At 34.4% G+C, this 27,175-nt stretch overlaps 1 protein-coding gene across 1 annotated transcript in view; it reads right to left on the bottom strand.

Moving 5' to 3' along the window:
* Positions 1 to 27,175, bottom strand: part of CSTF3 (cleavage stimulation factor subunit 3) — a 70,310-nt gene that overhangs the window by 16,167 nt on the left and 26,968 nt on the right. Inside the window, exons 4-9 of the mRNA XM_065883054.1 lie at positions 4,546 to 4,578; positions 3,718 to 3,815; positions 2,469 to 2,535; positions 2,350 to 2,384; positions 2,139 to 2,265; positions 78 to 155 (exon numbers count right to left, since the gene is read on the bottom strand). Coding sequence (XP_065739126.1) covers positions 78 to 155; positions 2,139 to 2,265; positions 2,350 to 2,384; positions 2,469 to 2,535; positions 3,718 to 3,815; positions 4,546 to 4,578 — 438 coding nt within the window. The remainder of the gene's footprint in view (positions 1 to 77; positions 156 to 2,138; positions 2,266 to 2,349; positions 2,385 to 2,468; positions 2,536 to 3,717; positions 3,816 to 4,545; positions 4,579 to 27,175) is intronic.

The following is a 27,175-nucleotide window of genomic DNA, read 5'->3' on the forward strand; positions in this document are numbered from 1 at the left end:
CCAGATAGGGAAAGTGCCTGTGTAAATAACATACTCACAACAAACAATATAGTAAGTGTCCTGATAGAATTCCATACCTTTGCTACCCGCCTAGCATTCATGTAATCCCTACTCCGATCTTCAATCATTTTTTTAGCTAAATGAATATTGATACCCTAAGGAAAAAAAAAAGAAAAATGCATATTATTTGAAAATTAAGTATATTTTAATGTTAGCATAATATAGTATATTCATTTGCTAAATTACTTTAAAGTGTTTAAGAGGCATTTTGGTTAGTAAAATAAAGGTTTGATCACATTATATGCTTAAGAGATGAAGGAGGATCTGCCTATGTCTTATGAGATGGCAGTAAGTTTCCATATATCAGGCATTTCTAAAGAGAGGGAATGATTTGGAAAGGACCAATTATTTCACATAAAATTCTACTAATAAAGAATGATATACAGGACTTCCCTGGTGGCGCAGTGGTAAGAATCCATCCGCCTGCCAATGCAGGGGACATGGGTTCAAGTCCTGGTCTGGGAAGATCCCACATGCTGCAGAGCAACTAAGCCCGTGCACCACAACTACTGAGCCCGCGTGCCACAACTACTGAAGCCTGCATGCCTAAAGCCTGTGCTCCGCAACAAGAGAAGCCACCGCAATGAGAAGCCTGTGCACCGCAACGAAGAGTAGCCCCCACTCACTGCAACTAGAGAAAGCCCGTGCGCAGCATTGGAGATCCAATGCAGCCAAAAATAAATATATAAATAAAATAAATTTTAAAAAATAAATAAAAAACAGGGCTTCCCTGGTGGCGCAGTGGTTGAGAGTCCACCTGCCGATGCAGCGGACACGGGTTCGTGCCCCGGTACGGGAAGATCCCACATGCTGCGGAGCGGCTGGGCCCGTGAGCCATGGCCGCTGAGCCTGTGCGTCCGGAGCCTGTGCTCCACAACAGGAGAGGCCACAACAGTGAGAGGCCCGCGTAACGCAAAAAACAAAAAAAATAAATTAAAAAAAAAAAAAATAAATAAATAATAAATGCAGAGGTAGCAAGGAGACATAAACATTATCATTCATGCCGAGTAGTTCTCAAAGAGTAGTCCAAAGCTTCCTGTTCCCCAAGACCCTTTCAGAGGATCCATAAGATCAAAACAATTTTCAAACAATACTAAGACATGATTTGCCTCTCTCACAAATATACAGTGGAGTTTTTCAGAAGCTACGTGACATTCAACAGCATAGCAGATAGAATTTAGAAGCAGATATGAAAATCTGTCTTCTATTAAGCTAAATACCAAAGAGATTTGCAAAAATATGAAATAATGCCACTCTTCTCACTGAATTTTTTCTTATTTTGGAAAATATTTGTCTTAATACTATTTATGTTAAAATATAAGGAGTCTACTACTGCAAACTTTAAATGAATTAATAAATATCTTGAAACTTTCTCAGTTTTAATTCCAATATGCTAACTATTCATAGGTAAAAGCCACATTAAAATTAAAAGTTCTTTGCGGTCTTTAATACTTTTTAAAATCCCAGGACCAAAATGTTTGAGAACCACTGCTCATGCCTATGAGGGAACAGTTTCAATACCCTACATAGTTCTTCCAAATCACAGTGGACATGTGAGGAACTTTCTTTTAAAGATAGAGCTTACTTGGCATGTATGTTTACATAATGGGCTTATTAGTTCAGTTTGTTAAATCATTTTCTTATGAGACAAAGATCTTGGACCACAGCCCTACATCTCACAATTATAAGGGAATCATCACATCACTGTAACCAGGTGAAAGAGGGGCATTGCAACTCATCATTACTACTAGAAAAGGAGTTCTAAAAAGGAACTGTTTCATAAGAGATCAGTGGCAACATGTGTGTGTATGACTGTGTGGATATGGTTTAGCACTGATTAAAAATGGTTTGGTAAGAATTATAATTCTCCCAGAGTATTCTCTAAAAATAACTCAACAGTAAAATGAGACTCTCAAAACATTAGGAATGGTTCTTTCATTACAATCAATATGAAAACAAACGTATGCAGCACTGATATCCAGGTACCTGATATTAGAAAGGCTAGCCTCCACAAATCCACAGTGCATAAAAATTTAAATGGCTTGGTCATAATAATAAATTACTGTGGCCTAATTTACCTCTTCATACTTGTTATAGTCTCTCCACAGTTGTTCAATGTTGATCATGGGATTAACACAACCTCGTTGATAAACTCTTCGAACAGCTGTTATTCTCTGATTTTCTGCATAAGATCCAACAGCTTCCCTGGCATTGGGTAAGAAATGCCATCAATTATATTATAGCTAAATCAACTGTTCACACAGAAAATAAAACTATAAAAATACTTACACGCCTTTTAAGAAATTGATGTAATCCACCCAAATCTAAGAAATAAAATAAAATGTTAGTATCTTCCTTAGTAGTTTCAAATTTTTTAAATGTATGTATTAAAAAAATTTTAACTTTACCTGATAAGACATAATTTCCATTCCAATTTTATCCAGTGCAAAGTCATATGCTTGAGCCATTTTTTCTCTGAAATAAACATGAAAGACATGTTTTTTATAGAAAAAATTGCATGTTATTAAAATGTATCTACAGCTAAAACATAATCATGATTTCTGATCATATGATCAGAACAGCATTTAAACCGCTTATACAAACAAAATGTAAAGACATCTTTACAAGTATATAAACAAAATATAAAGACTAAGCTCTTTTGTCTTTAGCTTGTCAATGTCATTAATTTATGTACTTTGTTTCTTTTACCTACTACTTGTAAGCTTATCAAAGATAGAGGCCATGTTTTATTTATCTTTATATCATTTATTAATTTTTTAAGACTTTTTTTTTGATGTGGACCATTTTTAAAGTCCTTATTGAATTTGTTACAATATTGCTTCTGTTTTATGTTTTGGTTTTTTGGCCACACATGTGGGATCTTAGCTCCCCGACCAGGGATCAAACCTGCACCCCCTGCATTGGAAGGCAAAGTCTTAACCACTGGACCATCAGGGAAGTCCCTTCTTTATAGCCTTTAAATTGCCTAATCTTACATGTAGAAGATTCAAATGTGGAAATATCTGGTTCTTTGATTAAGAAGGTAAGTTATGTCTAAATATCTATTAGCTCTGACATAAAATTTAGGGAGAAAGAACTTCTTCAGTGTAAGATAATAAACAATAATGAAGAAAAAAAAACAAAGATAGAATTCTGGTTATAGAAATAATCTGCCTATTCGTCATATAAAAAAACAGCATTTGAGAAGGTCCATTATTTAGATTCAACAAAGATAGACAGGTGGGGCTAAGTCCTAGTGAGGAGGTCAACTATACAACAATACCATTGTCAAAGATGCCTTGGAATACTTAAGTAGCATGTTACAATGTAACCTGCCAGGAGTGGTGCCATGACAAGTAATAAGATGCTTTTTATTAAAGTTTGTCAACAAGCCTGTCAACAAAGTGCTGTGGAGTTGCAAATGTATAGTGTTTCAATATAGAAGAGGGGCTTGGATGATTCAATTCTCCAGAATAAATCTAATGCCAGTAGCTTTCTTTGAAGCATTTTTTTCCATGGTTTACTGACTTCTCAGGGAATCCTGACTTTTCAAATCTTAAGTTGCTTCACCCTCTGGAGTTAAGAGGTGTGAGTTTCTATGGGATTGACTGTGTGCCTCGGGATGACTTGCATTCTTAAGCTCCTGATTTAACTTACTTGTAACTTGGTAGTTTACCCTTGGTTTCTCGGACATATGAAAGATAACACTTCCATAAGTCAATGTGCAAAACCTTCATAAGGCATCTCTGAAATAGCTGTAAATACAATAAAATATCAGAATCCACAGTTAAATAAATTTCACATGTACATAGCTGAAATGAAACATTAAAGAAACAAATTCAGCTCCTTTCATGAATTTATCTTCTTACAAATAGATGTCAAATAACAACTCCCTCTATTTTGTTTAGATAATCAAAATCATTTTCATAATTTTGGTCAGCAGAGTCTAATTATTTTCTTTTCCAAAATTTTATTTTATTTTTAAAAATTTATTTATTTTATTTATTTATTTTTGTGTTGGGTCTTCATTGCTGCGTGCAGGCTTTCTCTAGCTGCAGTGAGCGGGGTTACTCTTTGTTGCCATGCGCAGGCTTCTCATTGCGGTGGCTTCTCTTGTTGCAGAGCACAGGCTCTAGGCACACAGGCTTCAGTAGTTGTGGCTCACGGGCTGTAGAGCACAGGCTCAGTAGTTGTGGCACACAGGCTTAGGTGCTCCGCGGCATGTGGGATCTTCCCGGACCAGAGCTCGAACCTGTGTCCCCTGCATTGGCAGGCGGATTCTTAACCACTGTGCCACCAGGGAATTTCCCCAAGATTTTATTATGAACATTTTCAAGCATACAAAAGGGCTGAATAAGTACAATGAACTCCTATATAATCACTAGCTAGATTCAACAGTTGTTAACATTTTACTATATTTGCCTTATATACGTTAAGTCCTAAATTAAACTTCAGCATACATTCAAAATATTTAAGAGGACTCACCTTTTCGACCTTGTCATAATTTTTAGCTTTAATCTGCAGAGAAAGAGAAAAATATAGAATTAACACCATTCTTTTTAGAGTACTATCACTATCTCTGAGTGTTTTGATTAAGTTTGTAAATTCATTTCTACACTTTCCTATTTAATTCTGCCTTTTGAAAATAACAAATAGAAGTTTGAACCCAATATGGATAATATGCATTGTAAATATGCCTTACATAAATTAATTCTATATGGAAAATTTTTTATAAGCTCATTTATGTTGAACTTTTGTGAATTTAAAATTTTATAAAACAGTCACAAGATGAATAAATATAAACAAGGCATACTTGAATAGGGCTTTAAGTATCTAATGAAGACAAACTTAAAGCTTTATTTTCCCTGAATAGCTACTACTAGAACAATCTGAGTAGGGTAGCAAAAAAGAGTTGTGAATTTTGACTACAAATAAATTTTAATCACTCAGTCAATTTACTATACTCCAGGCACTGTGCTAGGCACTGGGGCTACCACAGTGAATAAAACATGCATAGTCTGCCTATGTCCTCATAGAGCTTACAATTTTACAGGGAAAACAAGTGTCAAGATGGGTGAACTACAGGGTGCTATGGGAGCATTTAGGAGGAGCATAAAACTCAGACTTATGGGGTTGCAAAAGATGTCCTGGAAGAAGTGAAGATGTTAAGAATGAGGTGTGAGGTCGGAATGGCTATCATTAAAAAGTCTACAAACAATAAATGCTGGAGACGATGTGGAGAAAAGGGAACCCTCCTACACTGTTGGTGGGAATGTAAATTGGTGCAGCCACTATGGAGGACAGTATGGAAGTTCCCTTAAAAATTAAAAATAGGGCTTCCCTGGTGGCGCAGTGGTTGAGAGTCCGATGCAGGGGACACGGGTTCATGCCCCGGTCTGGGAGGATCCCACATGCCGTGGAGTGGATAGGCCCGTGAGCCATGGCTGCTAGGCCTGTGCGTCCGGAGCCTGTGCTCCCCAACGGGAGAGACCACAACAGTGAGAGGCCCGCGTACCGCAAAAAAAAAAAAAAAAAATTAAAAATAGAGCTACCATATGATCCAGCAATCCCACTCCTGAGCATGTATCTGGAAAAGACGAAAACTCTAATTTGAAAAGGTACATGCACCCTAATGTTCACAGCAGCACTATTTACAACAGTCAAGACATAGGAGCAACCCAAGTGTCTATCAAGAAACAAATGGCTTAAGAAGATGTGGTATGTATGTATATATATATACATATATATATATATATATATATATATATACAATGGTATATTACTCAGCCATAAAAAAGAATGAAATATTGCCATTTGCAGCAACATGGATGAACCTAGAGAATATACTAAGTGAAGTAAGTCAGAGAAAGACAAATATTATATATCACTTATATGTGGAATCTAAAAAATAATACAAATGAATCTATATACAAAACAGAAACAGACTCAGAGACATAGAAAACAGATTTATGATTACCAAAGGGAAAAGGGAAGGGGAAAGGGATAAATCAGGAGTATGGGATTAATAGATACAAATTACTATACATAAAATAGATAAGCAATAAGGATTTACTGTATAGCACAAGAAACTATATTCAATATCTTGTAATAACATATTATAGAAAATAATCTGAAATGTATACACACACACACATATACACACACACTTTGCTGTATGCTTGAAACTAACACAATATTGTAAATCAATTCTATTTTAATTAAAAACAGAGTTGTTAGACTGGAAAGAGAGAGAGGAGTTATTCTAGGCAGAAGGAGTTGCATGTACGAAGACAAAGGTTAAATAAATACTATTAGAATTCCCTTTTTTTGAGTATTTTCATCAGATGGTAGGTGGGGTTAGTTATTCATTTGTGATATATCAGCAAATCTTTGTATCAGCTTGATAGGTGAATAATTTGACTGGTTAGAGAAACTTGGCTTGTGGTCCTTTTCAATCAGTAGTATAGATAAATTTTCCCACTGCTTTCTGGCTTAAGGTGAGGCAGATCAGAACTCTGGTGACAGGCTCTTTTTCTTTTGCTGATTACTTGCTCTTTCTCTCTGGAACTTGTAAGATTGCACCCTTGATCTTCAGAGTTCATAAACTGTAACAGGATTTGCTTAAATATAGGTCTTTGCTCTTTGAGGCAGTTTAGTCAAGGCTCTGGAGTCAAATCTCTTGGGTTCACTTTTTGACTATACACTTAACCATTTTTCCTCTTCTGAATTAGGGGGGATAATAGTACCTATTTTGTAGGGCTGTTGTAAGGACTCAACGAGTTAATAAATGGAAAGCCCTTAGAACACTGCCTAGCAGAGTGAGAACTTAGTAATTGACATTTATTATTATTACCATGAATTCTGCCAAGGACTCAGCATGCCCTTTGAAGCTAGTCATGTCTTTCAGCTCGAGACTTTTCCTCTTTTTAAAATTATTGCCTCTCTTCAATCTGTTCCTTTTTCTTCCTTATTGAACTCCTATTATACACATTAGGTCTACTTCTTCTATCCTCAAAATCTGTTATTTTTACCCTTTCTTTGCCTTTTGGCTCTGAGTTTAAAAATACTTCATCCTGGCTTCCCTGGTGGCACAGTGGTTGAGAGTCCGCCTGCCGATGCAGGGAACACGGGTTCATACCCCAGTCCGGGAAGATCCCACATGCCGCGGAGCGGTTGGGCCCGTGAGCCACGGCCGCTGAGCCTGCGCATCCGGAGCCTGTGCTCTGCAACAGGAGAGGCCACAACAGTGAGAGGCCTGTGTACCGCAAAAACAAACAAACAAAAAAAAAAACCAAGAAACTTCTTCCACTAGATTCTCTAGGCCACAAATTTAAGTCTCCATGTTATCATTTTCCTCCAGTTGACCTATTGCCGTAGTTGGTTCAAAAATAATGGCTTTTGGCGCCAGAGGTTTTTTTGTTTTATTTTTTTAAATACTGCACTTTCAATCTCACTGTGCTCCTATTATTTTGTTCAAGTTATTGTCTCTCTCCTCCAGCAGCTCTATTTTGCTGGGGGCCTGTCCCAACAGCTTGTTTATATTCCTTTCTTGTTGCTGTCTCCTTAGATATGCAGTTATTTCTTCCGTCTATTCCCTGAGCTCAGAGTTGGCAGTCCCAGTGTTGTAGTTGACCCTTCTCTACCACGAGAGCTATGTAGCAGGTGTAAACAGCAAGTTGGCTGTTGGTAGTCTTCTGACAAAAAAAACAGAGAGAAATCTTTGCTCAAGAGTAGGGAGGACTCAGCCTGCCAGTGTGGCTCTTTTTTGGTTTCCTGGAGGCCAGGCTGATGTCAACATTCCTCTGGGGCAGAAAGACAGTGGAAGGGTGCCAAGTATTTCTGAGTCAGTTTCTTATTCTTTGTCCTAGGCACTCCACCAGCCCTGTTCTTCAAGACTGCAACAGAATCTGAGGTTTCCTTGCATCCAGCTGCTTGGCTCAGTAAATAGGTTGAGTTGAGAGTAGGAGTGAAGTAAGACAAATTCAAGTCACCAGATTCCCAAGTGTAGATGACAGATTATATACAGTTCTTACAATTGGCCAGGAAAACCGAAACTATTCTTTGGGAAAATTGGCAAAGAATATGAATAGGCAATTCCTAGAAGAGAAAATGTAAATGGTTAAAAATAATAAGTGTTAAAAATAACACTGTTGGTGAGAATGTAAACTTGTGCAACCGCTGTAGAAAACAGTATGGAGTTTTCTCAAAAAACTAAAAATAGAATCATTATATGATCAGAAATTCCACTCCTGGGTATATATATCCAAAAAAACTAAAAATACTAATTTGAAAATATACATGCACCCCAATGTTCATAGCAGCATTATTTATAATTGCCAAGATATGTATGCAACCTAAGTGTCCATCAACAGAATGGATAAAGAAGATGTGGTAAATATATACAATGGAATACCACTCATTCATGAAAAAGAACAAAATTTTGCCATTTACAGCAACATGGATGGACTTGGAGGGCATTATACTAAGTGAAATAAGACAGAGAAAGACAAATACTGTATGATATCACTTACATGTGGAATCTAAAAAATACAACAAACCAGTGAATATAACAAAAAAGAAGCAGACTCACAGATATAGAGAACAAACTAGTGGTTACCAGTGAGGAGAGGGAAGAGGGGGAGGGGCAATATAGGGATAGGGGATTAAGAGGTACAAACTATTAGGTACAAAATAAGCTACAAGGATATAGTTACAACATGGGGAATATAGCCAATATTTTATAATAATTATAAATGGAGTATAATTTTAAAAATTGTGAATCACTATATTGTACACCTGTAACTTATATAACATTGTAAGCAACTATACTTCAATAAAAATAAATGCCTCCATTTAAAGCCCATTATATATATATATATATATATATATATATATATATATATATATATATACATACACACAATTTTGCAAAGATTACTAGAACTTGCTCACATCTTATCTATTACATTAAAAGTAATGTTATGTAAGTTTAAATAACAGGGGTCTTAAAAAATTATCTTTAGGGAATTCCCTGGTGGTCTAGTCGTTAGGACTCCACTTCCACTGAAGGGGGCGTGGGTTCCATCCCTGGTCAGGGAATTAAGATCCCTCAGGCCGCACGCCGTGGCCAAATACAAACAAACAAAAAATTATCTTTAGTCTTTGGTTCTCTAACTTGCAAACAATCATCTCAGGTGATTGTTAAAAATGTAGATTTCTGGTTTTCATAAACAGGAATCCTAAGTTATCCTAATGCGAAAAAGTTTTTAAGTGGTTGGAAATATACCAAAAAATGAACAATTTATATGTTAGTGTGATGGAATGATTGTTTTTTCCAAAGCTTCTAATAACACGGTATATTATTTTTGTAATTAAAAAAATCATTCCAAGAAAAAATTTAGGATAATTTTAATATTTATCCTTCGATATATCTATTTATCATCAAAATTTGTCATACAACTGCAATATTACTTTTTTTTTTTTTTTTTTTGCGGTACGCAAGCATGTGGGATCTTCCTGGACCGGGGCATGAACCCGTTTCCCCTGCATCAGCAGGCGGACTGTCAATCACTGTGCCACCAGGGAAGCCCTGCAATATTACTTTTTTGATGAATCATTTGAATTTTACCAAAATATGAAAAGTTGTGGTGGAGAAAAAGGACTAAATTTTAAAAAATTGTCAGCTGGGAATTTCCTGGCAGTCCAGTGGTTAGGACGCCTCGTTCTCACTGGGTTTGATCCTTGGTCAGGGAACTAGGGTCCCACCAGCCACGTGGCCAGGCCAAAAAAAATAAGAGAAAATAAAATTGTCAACTTCCTAATATTTTCATTTTATAAAGGGAGAAGACAGTTGGAATTCTAGCAAGATTAATTAAACTTTAAATTTAATCAAGTTCAAATGAGTAGTTATTTGGGAGAGAGTGAAAACAAGTATAACACTGAACAAACACAGATCTTTTCCTAACTTTTGAACACTTCCTATTTCTAGTTGTTTGTTAACTTCCACAATTACTTCCCAAGCATTAACTAAACATTGTCTTTTGAAACTAAAACTATCCTCTGGGCAGTTATTTGAACTAATGATCATTTACAGTAGATTATTTAATTTTTAAAAGTGAACATTGTCAGAAAAGTCTAAAAAAACCTGTGGTAATGTTCATTTATAACATAGTTTAGATTAGCTATACCTTTTACGTGGAACATTTTTATATGAAGATCTAAAGAAGCCACAATATTTCACTGCTCAAAAATAAGTTTTTCAGAGCTGCTGTTAAGAACATATTTTAATATTTCATTGAACAATTTATAAAATGTCAGTATAAATGTCTATAATTATAGCTAGCATTTTTATCAGAGAAATAAACCTCTACATGTCAACAGCATTTTGGCTGATTTCCTCAAATACATTTTTTTTTCTTATGATATAGCTTGAGGAAAAAAACCCCACCAAATCCCATAACATCAGAACTTTTTAATGTTATTTTTTAAATTATCAAGTATAAGAATAATTAATAAGCACCTGTATAATTTATTTTGAATGGTTCAAAAACACATTTGACAAGTGAACCCAACTGGCAAGATGACTCTAGAGAGGAAAGTAAATTAGTAAACCAATCTAAAGAAAAAGTAAGTCTCTATATATTTTGTTTAGGTTTTCATATAATAGCCATTTGGGGCAAGTTCATACTTGTGTTTTAAGACACTACTGGTCCACACAGCAGAGGCAGAGCTAGGCCCCATCTCAAGTGAGTTAACATGGCAGTTGCTTAGGACAAATGTGATGAATAACTGAATTAATCATAAACCCACATTCTTAATTTGTCCCCTACATCTTTTCTACTCTAAAGCACAGCACATGCGCTTTCATGGAATTTAGGACAACCAATTTAAATTAAGTTTGAGCTGCAGAAGCTGCCTGATTCTGCTTCTCTTATTATCCAAAAAGCTCAGCCCCAATCCTGAAACCTGAAAGCAAATGGAATCCTAAATACAAACCCCATCTTCCATTGATTTACTCTTTTTCACTACTCTTTTCTGTTTTCAATCCGCTATGCCTTGGAAATTATGTCTTAGAAAATTACAAAATGTAAGCAGATTTAATGAATTTGGGAAACATTGAGGAATGAACTCTAAGATCAAACAACAGATTTTTAAGTTGCCAGAGAAGCTGCAGAACATTTTCCTTTCCACCCAGTCCCAACTTTAAAGTAAAGGTATCAGGAGAGGAGTATCTGCCAGTAAGTTCATTTTTATTCAACAAATAATTGTGTGCCTATGTGGCAGGCTCTTTTCTATCTCTAGAGATACAGTGGTGGATTAAACTAAGTTTCATAGTTCATGGAGTTATATTTTAGTGAGGGAGTCAGATAAATAAACTAGGTAGTTTAAAATGTTTGCTTATCTGTGCTTCCTAATTTTTCCTATAATATACTGTACTATTTCCATAATTTTCCTATTAAATGTAGTTAGAAATGTATGCCTACATACACATACATGGATTTACATTTAACAGATTGGCTAAAACCATGTTGTTGTCCTATAAATTTCCAGTTCCTCAAGGTACTTAAAATGTGCACAGAAATAACATTTGTTAAATATGAGTGTAAAGTATAGACCACTTATAGTCTCAGTATGATTGACATTAAAATGTGCTAATCAAAAATATGATTATCTTCAGTTTTGGATTAAATTTATGTTCATTTTGATTCTTTGTACTAACCAAATTACGTATTAATTAATCTACTTTTCTGAACCAACTAAAAAGTATTTGTAGCATGTTTAGGATTTACCAAGTAGATATGGGAATATGGACCTGAACTCTATCAAAGAGCTCATAATCTAGTTAGAATCATAAAATTATTGGAAAGAACACAGGACTAAATTAAAATTATTTTCTACTTGTGCCATGTCTTATAAAATCCAGAGGAACAGGCGTTCCATGCAAATTAGAGTTACCAAGGAAAAGTTTTATTGTTCAGATGGAATCCTGACCATTAATGAGAAAAAGTTTCTGTAAATTCGTGAAATAACACGAGTTTCTGTAGAACAGTGAAAACATTCACACAAGAAAGAATAGGTATTAGGAAAATAGGTTAGCTAATTGTGGTGGAGGTCCATTACAGGAGGCCTAAAAGGCCAAGCAGAGTTTAAATCTGATACACAAAAATTGGCTATCACACAATAAGGAAAGTACAGAAACTATGGCTCATCTGTGTGTGGGCGGGGGCGGTTTGAGGGGGTAAAGGTAGGAAAGAAGACAGAGGTGGCTTTCAGTGCCATGGAATGAGGTAAGCAGCCACTAGCTGAGAGAATAGCTAAGAGGCTGTTGCCATCATCCTTAAGTGGGATAACAGTGGCCTGGGCTTGGGAGAGGGAGAACAGGGAGAGCAAGACAGTAATACAGAGCAAAAAACAATAGTCAGTTTTTCATGGGAACGAAAATGGAAAATGTTATAGTAGTTGCTGCTCAATAAAGTTTACTTTTTATTACATTTGCGATGACCATAAATTCAGGTAGAAACTGTTTACAGTTAGGAGATAAGGTATTGGTTTTCAAATAAGACAGTGGGATTAAAGATGTACATTTGAGTCACTTGTTTAAAAAAAATTTATATATACCTAGAGCATGTAATACCTAAGGCATTAAGTATATTCTCTGAAGAAGAGAATATACAGACAAGCAAAGATTAATTTCTCAAAAATTATCCATTATTCAGGCAGAGAAAAGGAAAAGAACCCCAAAGAGTACTTGAGATAAGAGAAAAAGGATAAAAATCACATCAGAGAAGTCAAAGACCATTATAAGAAAAAGACGTGGTGGATGGTGGGATAGGCCACAGGTCAAAAGGAACTCTGAGTATAGGAAAGATCCGTAGATCTGAAAATAAGAAAATTATTGCTTATCTATTACAAATTTAAATTTAAAAGCTGAAACAATTCAACTTCTTAGAAGTTGAAATCAATGACAAAATACTGCTAATACCAACAGCATTTATTAAATACTTAAGGTATGTAAGCACTACTCTAAGAGTTTATATGTATTAACTCATTCAATCCTTAGAACAACACTCAAGTAAAGTACTATTATTATTTACTACTTAAAGATGACAAAACTGAGGCAGGTTTAGTAAGTTGCCCAATATTGCACAACTGAGCTTGTAGCTATTACACTACATTGCTCTTTAGCAAGATATAGGTATTAGGATGTTCATTGAAAGAGTGCTTGTGGTAGAGAAAAGTCTGGAAACTTAAAAGACCAAAGGCAGACTGACTAAATAAATTATGCTTTGTCTAAACAATGGAATGGATTATGCATATATACATAAAAGTTTAACATAATGATGTATATTTATAATACTGAATGGAAATATGTCCACAATATATTTTTTAAAGGAAGTGGAATTTTAAAATTGGGCACACATTTGGTATGTTTATCCAGTCTACTTATCCTCCTCATCCCACCCCCTCTGTGTCTCTATCTAGAGTGCAAGAGACATAAACTCAGGAGAAATGCACGCAAAACTGTTAGCCAAAACTGTTATCACTGCGAGAATAGAGAATTTTTCTGTCTCAGTTATTTCTGTGACAGATTTTATTTCTATAACACAATTTCACAGCAGCAAAGAGAAATGGGTTTTTGTTTTTTTAAAAGAAAAGAAAGAAAATCATAGCTGACTTGGGTCAGTAAATTCCTCTTCTGAGTAATTTGTTGGTATTTTTCTCTGGTTATAAACATCTCCATTTAAAACTCATACTTAAATGCTCTCAAATCCTCAGCCAGGCCTACCAAGCTGAAAAAGTTATTAAGTAATTGCTAGCAAATCAGGCAAAATTAATTTCAACCAAGAATGTCAAAGGTAAAACTTTGACCTAAATTTGATTTTGTCCCAATTTATAGGGCATCTGTCAACAATCCTCACTTGACATTTATAGACTCAGCCTATTTCACTTAATGTCTAAACTCTTTGCTCCCAGTAAACACACTTTGTAAACACCAGGCCAAATTATTTTTCAAAAATAATCTGCAAACTCTGAATAAGAAAAACAAAGCAGGATATTTCACTTTTTGAGAAGTGAGTAGTTTGATCTAAAGTATCAAAACATCACTCATCTTCATGGCTCCGTTGGTTTTGCTACTCTAGGCCCCCTACAACCCCCCCATGCGACCTCAACATCGATGTATGACATAGATTTTCTTTCTAAATGGTAAATTAAAGTTGAGAATGAGAAATGTGTACAATCGTTTGAGATCCTCGAGCTACCAGAAATGTCAAGAGAACCAAGTTTATAAGCCACTGATCTCGAAAATGGAATCAGTTCTGTACTGCACAACCAGGGAAGTGCTCAGGTAGGGGTGCTGATTCACTTCTCTCAAAAGCCTAATATCAGTTTATTTCTTTCACATCCATTTATAGTCTTCTCTAGCCTGCTACCTTAATTTTTAGCTTTTATGAATTGTTCACTTAACAAAATAAAAATCCTTCCAGGCAAACTTAAAATATTATTCAATAGTATAATTTCTCTAAGACTACTACGTGAACTTTATACATTGCCTTAGAAAGTATCTCACTCTACTCTCATTTTGCTGAGTTAATCTCCCATTAGTATAGTCACACAACTTTTTAACATGTGGTGAAAATTTTTAGAGTAGAAAACCATTTATGATTCTTTCACAATACTTCTCACTGCATATTGAGAATTGCTATTTTTAAAAAATTAACAATTGAATTATCATTGGGCAAAAGCCTTATTTTAATCACTCCTCTGATCATTCTAGTTTCATAAATCAAGATAATTTCTTTCCCATTTTGATAGATTCCTATCAGAATATCAATTTGCTTGCCTAATTTTCAGTGGCATCAACTGGTATCATAAGTTTTTTTTTTTTTTCAGTACACGGGCCTCTCACTGTTGTTGCAGGCTCAGCGGCCATGGCTCACGGGCCTAGCCGCGCCGCGGGATGTGGGATCTTCCCGGACCGGGGCACGAACCCGTGTCTCCTGCATCAGCTGGCAGACTCTCAACCACTGCGCCACCAGGGAAGCCCCATCATAAGTTCTTCTATGCATTTCTTTGTTACTAATTCTGTGTACACTTTAATACTGCTGAATCAACATGTATACTAGATACATAATATCATGGGTAACGATTCATCTCTAGCTTTTCTTAAAACCACTTTTCAAAAACAGGATTAAACTTCTACAATGAAGTGGATATAAATCCAGTGGATTACATTTCTCTACTTTTTGAGCAACTTGCCTACTCTTCCAGTATTTCCCTATCAACATAGACTTATGAATGATGATTTCCTCATTCTATGAAAATTATAGTACATTCATTCCTGAGACTAAAATATTATGTTTTTTTCAATGCTGCTTTTCAAATACTCTTAATTTTAGTTCAGAAATTACAATCACATTCTGTAACTCTGCCTTTGATGCCCTTTTAATTTTATCCAAGAAGTTAAAACCTACACCTGTATTTTATGATCCAATTCCAGTTTTCTCAATCTTCTAAGCATAGTTTATTTCTATTTTGTTAACAAAATAACCTAATTTCAGGTTCCCTTTAAAAAAATACTAAATAATCTCCTAATCATCTTTCTCACCAAAATTGTACATTTATTTAATCTTTTTTCTCCCTACTCTTGTGTAAACTATACATTGGCCATTTTTACTGAAATTCTGAAGCAATTAAAAAATATGACCTGAAATTTTTGAAAGATGATGTCAGCAACCTTTGATAGTGAAATAATCAAGTCTAAAAGATAAATGTAAAGAAGTTATAAAGGTGTAAAGATATTTAAGTAAAATTGTATTTATGTTAGTTTCTCATAAAGCAAAAACTGGAAACTATATGAATGCACAACAATAAAGGACTGGTTAAAAAGCATATATCTAGGGCTTCCCTGGTGGTGCAGTGGTTAAGAATCCGCCTGCCAGTGCAGGCGACATGGGTTAAATCCCTGGTCCGGGAAGATCCCACATGCTGCGGAGCAGCTAAGCCCGTGCGCCACAACTACTGAGCCTGCGCTCTAGGGCCAGCGTGCCACAACTACTGAAGCCCACGTGCCTAGAGCACCTGCTCCGCAACAAGGGAAGCCACCGCAAGGAGAAGCCCGCGCACCGCAACGAAGAGTAGCCCCCTGCTCGCCGCAACAGAGAAAGCCCAGGCACAGCAACGAAGACCGAGCACAGCCAAAAAAAAAAAAAAAAAAAAAAAAAATTATTTAAAAAACAAAGCATATATCTAAAATGAACTACTTTGGCATATTTAAAAGTGATTTTATATAATAAACAACACAAAATATGCTATCATGTAAAAAACTTAAGTTACAAAAAAGGTTAAAGATTTTATAGATAGCTACATCTAGAAAGGCTAAGTGGTAAAAGTGGGAATATGGATGTTTCTTCTCTTTATGCTTACATTTTTCTAATTTTTCTGCAATAAACATATATTACTCCTTCAAATAATATTTTCCTTTATCAGTGCAAATGTAAAAACGTAAAACGTCTAAGTTTTATAGAAAACTCCTTATATGTTCTGTAATTCTTGCTAAAACATTAACTATAAAAACCTCACTTCAGTAAAAAGATTTAAAAAGAATGCTAAGAATTATACTGTCATACAATTCACAATGAAATAACAATGGATAGGGACTGATTAAAACTCTAATATGTACTTTGAAAACAGATTTCACATGGTTTAGATAATTCCATGCAAACACCCAAATCAATTTTATTTTTCATTAATTCTTTTGAATGAAAACATGGTTTTCATTTCCCATGTAACACTGCTTTATATACCTACTTAAAAGATGAGAAGTTGGAATTTTGAAAGTGGAGGTTTAAATAGGTAGACATAGCTAACAAATTATCTTCATGAAAAGCAAAGAAAAAATTCAGGTAAAAAATATTAAACTCCAGAAGAATCAGTAAGACTGAGACATGAATCTTCTTCCTCTATGGTAGACATGCTCCAAAAGTGAAACTTTGGCTCTATTTTAATGGGTTAAGTCCTACTTTGAAATGTTAAGTACTACCTCCAGAATGTTTATTAAATAATCTAATAGATACTTAAATTTTAAAACTTTTTCCCTAACTTTGTAAGTTCCTAAGTACATTTATTTAAAGGCTTATCAAGAAAGTATACACTATGTTCTCTGGAATTTGTTTTATATAGTTTGAAATGTTTGGTTTATATTTCACTTTTTATCTCCTCCAGACATATGTTTGTGATGACATTTTCCAAAGTGGTATCACCTAAAGTAAAGAATTAAGTCCAAATTCTATATACAGTAGACAAGATTGCAATAAAGATTATATTGGAATTCCCTCCTTGTGCTGTGACAGAAATGCAAAGAAAGTTGAAGGGGAAAAAAACCTGAAGAGCAAGCTCTGGATCAAGATGATGTTCCTTTAGCCAGTAAATGAAGTCTGGAGGAAGGCTCCTATAATCTAATAAACACATGCCCATTCTTAATAATGGATCCTAATATACAGGTCTGATTTTGTCCAGGCTTTGTGTAACAGGTTAGTGGGGATGTCAGATTATTGAAAGCTGTGACATGTAAAAAATAACAGGAAAATAAAAAATTTCCTAATACTGCTTCTCAAAGAAGTCGAACTCCTAACAGCCCTTTCCCAATCACTCCCTAAACCTAAAGGAAGACAGGACAGGGACAAGACCATTGCTTTATCCTCCTTCCCACATTCCCTCATCATCTCACAATATGCACACAATACTCTAAGGATGGACTTTCAAATTGCTACAGTTGAGATACATTGCTGGATAGGAGGGCATGCATGTTCGAAAACCAGATTTTATGAAGTATTTACCTGACCATTGAGAAAACTAGTTTAAAAATATTTAATGTTAAATAAGTAGTACAAATATAATCCTTATACATAAGTACAAATATAATCCTTACACTTCAAAGGGAGCTCTCTATCATTCTTGAAAGATGGCTTCATGATTTTGATGCCTACTATTTTCAGTGACACTGAATAGCTCAAGAAAATCTGTACTGTGAATCAAGATTTTCCTTCAAAAATATAGGCAAATCAACTTAAGGGAAAAAATATATAACTAGCAACAGAAATATACACTTATAAAATCTACTTAAAACTATTATTAAAAAAAAAACTATTATTATTACATATGGGTATTCAAGTCTCCTCATATATTTCTAATGCTGAGTTGCAAGAATATAAAAAGTTCAAGACATGTATGAGAAAAATAATTTGCAAACGTAATACTTAAGTGGGAAATTATAGAGTTGATCAACTATATGAAAATCTAAGCACAAAATATTTGAAAGAAAATTATTTAAAGCAACTCATGAACACCAAAGTAACAAATGAAAGTACTGGTCTTTCACCTCAGAGAGCATATTTATCATTCTTTCCAGTCTGATACTGAGAAAAACAACATAAACAATAAAGATAACATACTATTTAAATGTTATATTAAAATTACCTGAACTTATAAATAGCAAATCATGCTAAAGTTAAGTTTCCCTTAAGTCCCCTAATGTATAATGTTCCTGCAAATAAGAAAAAACAAAACAGAAAAATGGAATAAGGAGATCAAGTCTCAGAAAAAGAAATCTAAAGGGACTTTAAATGTATAAAAACAGGTTCAATCTCATACATAAGAGAAATGTAAATCACAACCATACTGATATTATAATTGTTTACCTATGAATACTGGCAAAAATTTTAAAGTATAATAATATATTGAATTAACAAGTTGTAAGGAAGTGTACTTTCAATATCAAGGATTATTAATGGGATTTCAAATTATTAGAATCTCTGTGGAAGGCAATTTGGTTAAAAAAAATCCCTCATACTCTTTGATCCAGCAATTCCTCATCTAGGAATAACCTAGATATATTTACAGATGGAAATGACATGTACACATATATTCAATGCAGTAATGTTTGTAATAAAACAAGTTTGGGAGGAACCTAAATGTCCTTCAGCAGAAGACAGATTAAACAAAATAAGGAATAAGTACTTGTAAAAAAAAAATACACACTCTCTAAAATTTACTTTGTTAAGCAAAAAAGAAAAAAGCAAGGTATAAAACAAAACCTAAGAGGCAATTGTTCACGTAAAAGGAGAGGAAAAAAATAAGCTGAACATTTTTCACTGGGGAGGGGACTTGGGTGACTCAAGGATGGATAGATGAAAAACTTTTCCCTGTAGGTCCCTTTCATATCTTGGGTTTTTGAACCATATTTTAAAATATACAAATATGTATTTTAAAACTCTTTAGATAATATATAACCTTTTGGGGCTTCTCTCATGTTTAAACATATTTCTGTATTTAACCATCAATTCTTAAAAAAAAAATCCAAATACTTTAAAAATGTATACAAGTAATAGAACATGTATTATGCATACAGATATTAAGATGTATAATATTGTTAAACTATTTAACTCACAGTATTTTTTAAGGCAAAGGATTTTTGCAACATCTAAATACCTAGTAGAGTTTAAGCATTTGTAAAAGAAACAGTCAACCATAACACAAACTGATAAAACAAAGTACAGAATTACTACCATAAAATTTTAACTTACTTAGTCAGATAATTTTCAAACCTAAAACTGGATGTTAACTAATGGAACAAGACATTGATGTCACTCAAGATTACTTAAAGTGTTTTATAAAGTATTTATAACATTTAATAATAAGATTATTAAAGTAATATAGATGGGTAAAAATCTGAAAGTCAACATTTACTTTAACAAACTGTTGCATGCTGGGAAGACTGGACAGCTACGTGTAAAAGAATGAAATTAGAACACTCCCTAACACCATACACAAAAATAAACTCAAAATGGATTAGAGACCTAAATGTAAGACCGGACACTATAAAACTCTTAGAGGAAAACATAGGAAGAACACTCTGACATAAATCACAGCAAGATCTTTTTTGATCCACCTCCTACAGTAATGGAAATAAAAACAAAAATAAACAAATGGGACCTAATGAAACTTCAAAGCTTTTGCACAGCAAAGGAAACCATAAACAAGACGAAAAGACAACCCTCAGAATGGGAGAAAATATTTGCAAACGAATCAATGGACAAAGGATTAATTTCCAAAATACATAAACAGCTCATGCAGCTCAATATTAAAAAAACAAACAACCCAATCCAAAAATGGGCAAAAGACCTAAATAGACATTTCTCCAAAGAAGACATACAGATGGCCAAACAGCACATGAAAAGCTGCTCAACATCACTAATTATTAGAGAAATGCAAATCAAAACTACAATGAGGTATCACCTCACACCAATTAGAATAGGCATGATCAGAAAATCTACAAACAACAAATGCTGGAGAAGGTGTGGAGAAAACAGAACATTCTTGCACTGTTGGTGGTAAACTGATACAGCCACTATGGAGAACAGTATGGAGAGTCCTTAAAAAACTAAAAATAGAATTACCATATGACCCAGCAATCCCACTACTGGGTATATACCCTGAGAAAACCATAATTCAAAAAGACACATGCACCCCAGTGTTCACTGCAGCACTATTAACAATAGCCAGGTCATGGAAGCAACCTAAATGCCCATCGACAGACGAATGGCTAAAGAAGATGTGGTACATATACACAATGGAATATTACTCAGCCATAAAAAGGAACGAAATTGGGTCATTTGTAGAGACGTGGATGGATCTAGAGACTGTCATACAGAGTGCAGTAAGTCAGAAAGAGAAAAAATATCATATATTAACACATATATGTGGAACCTAGAAAAATGGTACAGATGAACCAGTTTGCAGGGCAGAAATTGAGACACAGATGTAGAGAACAAAAGTATGGACACCAAGGGGGAAAATGGCAGGGTGGTGGTGGTGGTGGTGTGATGAATTGGGCGATTGGGATTGACATGTATACACTGATGTGTATAAAACTGCTGACTAATAAGGACCTGCTGTATAAAAAAATAAAATTACTTTAAAAATTAAAAAAAAAAAAACCAAAAATCCCCCAAAAATCTGTTGCATGCCACAATCTTTATAAACTTCTGGCACTAAACCAAATAAGATTTACCAATTTATAAATTAAAATAAAAATAAAATTCATAATCATTTTCCTCAAAAAAACAAAGGTAAAAATATAACATGAATTACAATTCTAACAAAAGTCCTTTCATCTATGAGAACTTTCATTGGAAAAGAATGACTTTGGAGGGAGAATCTTATTAAGAAAAATACTGAGTAATCCAGTGGATACTACCGAAACAAGAATATTCTTTGTACACATATATATATATATTTCTTTTAGTTTGAGGAAGTTATATATACTATAATGGTTAATGTCAAAAAATACATATGTGGCCTCTTGCCTTCTGAGATGGCCCACACTCTGCCTGTGGAGTGTGTTTCTCTAAATAAACCCACTTTTTACCTATCAAAAAAAATACATATTTAACTTTGACAATGTTATTTTATTGACCTCACCTATAATGTCTTTCTTCACCCCCATAAAGATTTTTCTCCTGCGTATAGAACTTTTGACAGGTTTGTCTAAGTAAACTGAGGTGGCAATTCCATTGTCTTCTGGCTTCTACTGTTGCTCTTGGGAAGCTCTCAACCTAACTGCCATTCATTTGAAGGCCATTTGTCCTTTTGTTTCCAGCTGCTTCTGAGATGGGTTTGGTTTTCATTGTTTTTCTGTAGTTTCATTCTGTGTCTACATGGGAATTTTTCTTTTTTTAATCCTGTTTGGGCTTCATTAAGCATCCTGAATCTGCTGAATTCATTTAATCACCCTAAAAAAATTATTAGTATTTATCTCTTCAAATTGTGCTTCTGCCCAATCTCTCTCCTCTACTTCTGGAACTTCAGTTAGACACATTTTCACTCTATCCTTTGTGGCCTTAATCCTTTCATATTTCCTATGTCATTGTTTCTTTAAACTCCAATCTGGATTTCTTCAATTCTCCAATTCTCTCTTCACCTGTGTCTAATCTGTTATTAACCTAATTCCATCTTAATTCTAGTCTTTGAAGTCTTTGCAGATCTATTTCTGCTGTATGTTTTTTTTACATGATTAGTTTTTAACAAGCAAACTCCTTTTCCTTAGAAAAATATTCGTGGATATTCTTCTGTGGCTTAGGATGAAGGTGCATTCCTCCAGAAAAAAGTCTGAGAAAGATTATCAGGCACCTAGTAGCATAATACAGGTTGAGGCCACCTTACATGCATGGTTCAAAAATTTTTTTAACCACCCAAGTGATGTTTATTTGGACCACAAATCCATGCAAGTGCCAACCTGTTGAAACACCCCAGGACTTCCCCATTCTGCTCTCCTCAGGACCACATCAACTTTCCTCAGTCTTCTAGGGTTAATAAGGCAGCACAGATTTATTTCTGGTTCACTGTCATCCTGAGTATTACCTACACACAGCTTTAGAGGAAGAGAGTGTCCTGTTGGGCAAGACTTGGGCTTTGACTTTTGCTTCCTGAACTCCTATAAGCATTTGAAATTGAAGCTCAAGTTCTCCCAGTTTGACAAAGGCTCTTAGGGTAAAAACAGTTTAGGAACTCAGCTTATCTCCCAGCATTCCTATTTTTGTTTGTGTGTGTGTTTGTTTTCCAGTTAGGTTTTGGCTTGGTAATTTTTTACTATGCTGTTAGTTCTTCAAGACGTTTTAAAATTCTGCCCAGAAGCCTTTGTTTTCAGTGAGACCATTTATCTGAATAACCAAGCTCACCATATCACCCAAATCTTCTTCAATATATTTTATTAACATCTGGCTTCAAAAAAATTAGGAAAAATTTCTGTATGCAAACTATCTTGAAAAGCAACTAAAAACTTAAAAATCCAATGTTCTTTGAAACACTAAATTTCTAAGGTTAAAAAAATTACAGGGGCTTCCCTGGTGGTGCAGTGGTTGAGAGTCCGCCTGCCAATGCAGGGGACACGGGTTCGTGCCCTGGTCCGGGAGGATTGCACATGCCTAGAAGCGGCTGGGCCCGTGAGCCATGGCTGCTGGGCCTGCGCGTCCGTAGCCTGTGCTCCGCAATGGGAGAGGCCACAACAGTGAGGGGCCCGCGTACCGAAAAAAAAAAAAAAAGAAAAGAAAATTCCAGAATTCAATAAACCAAATATATTTCCTCTAATGTACTGGAGAATTCCCAAGTAAGTGTAATTCAGTTCTCTGAAATACTTTATAAACCAGCAATTTGAGTTTACCCTTAATGTTTGCCATGCCAAAGTAAGTGAAGTTTGGGTGAAAGTTACAAAAACAAAAAGTAAAATGATAAATAACATTTAACACAGAAGTACTGTTTTTAAGGACAAAAGCTGGAGTAATTCACCTTTTATACTTGTTTTTTAAAAAATAAATCTATATAAAGTTTATGGATTAAGTTAAAACAGGAACTTTCTATATTTTTAAATATCTAGATGTCTTAAAGAATTTCCACTCATCAATTGGATGTTGGCATTGTGCACATATACATTAGTCCAAGTGAAAATGCGTGGGTAAGAATTAAAATGTTTATGTTTTACTAATTTGACAAACAACCTGTGAAATTTGATAAATCAAGTTGTGAAAACTCCTGTTTTTATCTCATACATACACATACAAATGTCTCAGAACTTTTACTTCAATATATACACCTAAATCTTTCTTGTAACCAGTCAGGCATTTATTTTCTATACCAGGTTTTAAAGTTTTATCTGAAAGCATTTCAGAATTACAAACAAGCAATTTTTTTAAGGTACTTCAAAATCCTAGGTAAATTAGTAATGCCCTTTTGTAATTCTTTAAAATTGGATAATTCTTTAAAAACCTTTCTTTTAGGTCATACATTAAGATAGAATAATTCTAAATGTCAATGATGCTTATTCTAAAATACTTAAATGGCTGAGGGTATTAGACAATTCAAAAGGACAGTTTCTTTGTAGCTTTAGAAAAAGTGTAGAGACATTTTTAAAACCTATGTTAACAGTAAAGATATTGGCCACATATAATTTGATGAAAAATAATACATTGTTATAAATTGATGTCACACTCTAATTCTTAGAAATTAAAATTCAATTTGCAAAATAATATGGTAAATTCAGTTTTATTTTCCATTGTGCATTTTTCACCCAACAAATATTTAGAGTGCCACTATGTGCCAAGCATTGTTCTAGATTCCTGAAACATATCAATGTATAAAATACAAACTATAATAAGTAAACTGTTCAGTATACTAGAAGATAAGCATTATAGGTGAAAAAGATAGAGGAAAGGATGAGTTTTGAGGTGTTGGGAATGGGGGTGGCAATTTAAAATATGGGCAAGAGCAGATCTCACTGAGAAGATAACACTTTTACAAAAATTTGAAGAAAGCACAGGATTTTGCCAAGCAGCTAACTGGATACGTATCTTTAGAGCAGATAAAATAGCTAATGTAAAGCAAAGCCTTGAGGTGGGAATGTGTCTAGAATATTTAAGGAGGCCAGAGTGACTGAAGAAGAGACTTTATTTACTATGTGAATTATCTATCACGCAGCTATCAAGCACAAAATTTTATACTTAAGTGGGTATCCTAGTATTCACTCTGTACACTTATTTTCTAATAATTATTCAACCTATCTGAATTTATGACTAAGAAACAACTGATTCTTAAACATATAAAAATGTTACTTTACAGATATAAATTCATTAAAAATGTATCATTAAAAAAACCTATATTCAATTTCTACTTGAAATAGGACCCTGGTTATTGTTTTTGAAGATTCCAATCAAGAGCCAGAACTCGCTAATTCAGCGATCAAAGTTCCATTATAATTTCTCAACTACTTACTGCTATAAAAACATTGTTTCATATAATACCAATGTTCTTCTAAAATATACAATATTATCATTATTACACCAATACAATTCTTATTAATACTTCCCTCCTCATACTAATTTAACATACTGCCATAGATAGGCAATCTACCCTCCCTAACAGATTTTTGGACTTAACGAAACTTTGAAAATTTAGAGAATGAAATTTACAAACTTTTTCATCAAAAAGAGAAGTTTGAAACCCAGTTCTTGTGCTTTCACTAAATTTTAGTCAGTCTTTAAGCATTCCCAAAATATTCACAAGACATCAGAACATGAGTTTCAGGTTTTATTCAAAACAAGTTTCAATCCTCAATACTATAATCAATAAAAGTGTAAGTGGTATTTAAAAAGTTTTGTCCCTTTGGTGTAACTGTCCCTTTTAGTACACACTTGCATATTAACTTATGTATTTAACCAAATAAAAGGATAGTGTCCTATACATTTCTTCATTAATAAAATTCATGTAACAGATGAGCAATCTTTTGTGTGTGCAGAAGTCAATCTGGGAACTATGTTGTTGGATAAACTAGACATACTGACAATGTGGTATCTTGGGACTGGCATTTAGTAAAAACAGATTTTATTCATGGAAAAAATTTTTCTAGGAACCACCTTTTTCAAAGTAACTACTCAAGTCTAACCTACCAATAAAACATAACTAATTTTCTCCCTTTGAAAAGGCTTTGTTCCTCCTCCAAAATGAATACTCTGGTCAATTAATGGCATTTTCCTCAAACTATATGAAGGCTATTATAGAGAATAAAATGTTTCATAGCTTCTTAACTCTATTACTTTTTTAAGTCTCAAATACAAAGTAAAAATTAGTGAAACCAAGAGAATTTCGAACCAACATGCAACTTTCTTTGAAAATTGTAAAGGAAACCTCCCCTCACTTAACTCCTAAATTTCTGTAGGCATTTGAGTTTTAAAAAAGGCCCACAAAAAAAAAAAAAAAAGGCCCACAATTATAAATATCACAACTTACGGTTTTCCTAGAGCAAAATTACATTCACATAATTCTAGCCATTATGAAATTTCAGATGTTCATACTTTTTTTCCAGCTCTATTTTCCTAACAGCTTAGCTGCAATTCTAGATTAACTATTGAGCTAGTGTTTTTGTAATTAAGAAAACTTTCATGAAATAGTCACAAGTCATCTGTTTACAATACTGCGAAGGGCTAGAAGCAAAACTTAGCTTAAAAACTACCAAGCTGTTTCAACTTCTCAGATCATGTTTTTTCTCCCTTTGAGACCTCGGCACTAGTGCTTCTCTTTGCCAGGGATTCTGTGTGTAATTTAATACTTCCATTTAGAAAGTCTTGTTCCTCATAAAAAGGAACGAAATTGTTATTTGTAATGAGGTGGATGGACCTAGAGCCTGTCATACAGAGTGAAGTCAGAAAGAGAAAAACAAATACTATATGCTAATGCAAATATATGGAATCTAAAAAAATGGTACTGAAGAACCTAGTGGCAGGGCAGGAATAAAGATGCAGACATAGAGAATGGACTTGAGGACATGGCGAGGGGGAAGGGTAAGCTGGGACGAAGTGAGAGAGTGGCATGAACATATGTACACTACCAAATGTAAAATAGATAGCTAGTGGGAAGCAGCCGCATAGCACAGGGAGATCAGCTTGGTGCTTTGTGACCACCTAGAGGGGTGGGATAAGGAGTGTGGGAGGGAGACACAAAAGGGAGGAGATATGGGGATATATGTATACGTATAGCTGATTCACTTTGCTGTACAGCAGAAACATACCATTGTAAAGCAATTATGCTCCAGTAAAGATATGTTAAAAAAAAAAAAGTTTTGTTCTTCTAGAGGATTTCCCTGACCCACCCTAACATACACTCCCCATGTTTTCTCAATCAGAGCACCTACCACCCAGTATTATAATTGTCTCCTACACCAAACTGTAAATTTGTTCACTAATGTGTCCATAGCATCTAAGTGTCTAGCATGCATTTACTCAGTAGATACTTCAAAGTTAATTCCATCTTCCCCGATACATAAAATGAAAGCAAGAACCTGAAAGAAAGTGTTTTCATGTATGTTTTTACCTGAAGCCACATAAAAATTTATGAAAATATATAGATGGTGTGGGGCCTGAAAATACACCAGATGACTTTTTTCAGAATCCATAAATTCAACAGTCAATTGTGATACAGAAAAACAGTGTAACACTTCAGGCAATTTTATCTGAATATAATCCAGGCAAATATATCAACAGGCATCTGTAAGTCTTCATTCTACCTACTG

The sequence above is a fragment of the Phocoena phocoena genome, chromosome 8, assembly GCF_963924675.1.
Source record: "Phocoena phocoena chromosome 8, mPhoPho1.1, whole genome shotgun sequence".
Taxonomy (NCBI): Eukaryota; Metazoa; Chordata; class Mammalia; order Artiodactyla; family Phocoenidae; genus Phocoena; species Phocoena phocoena.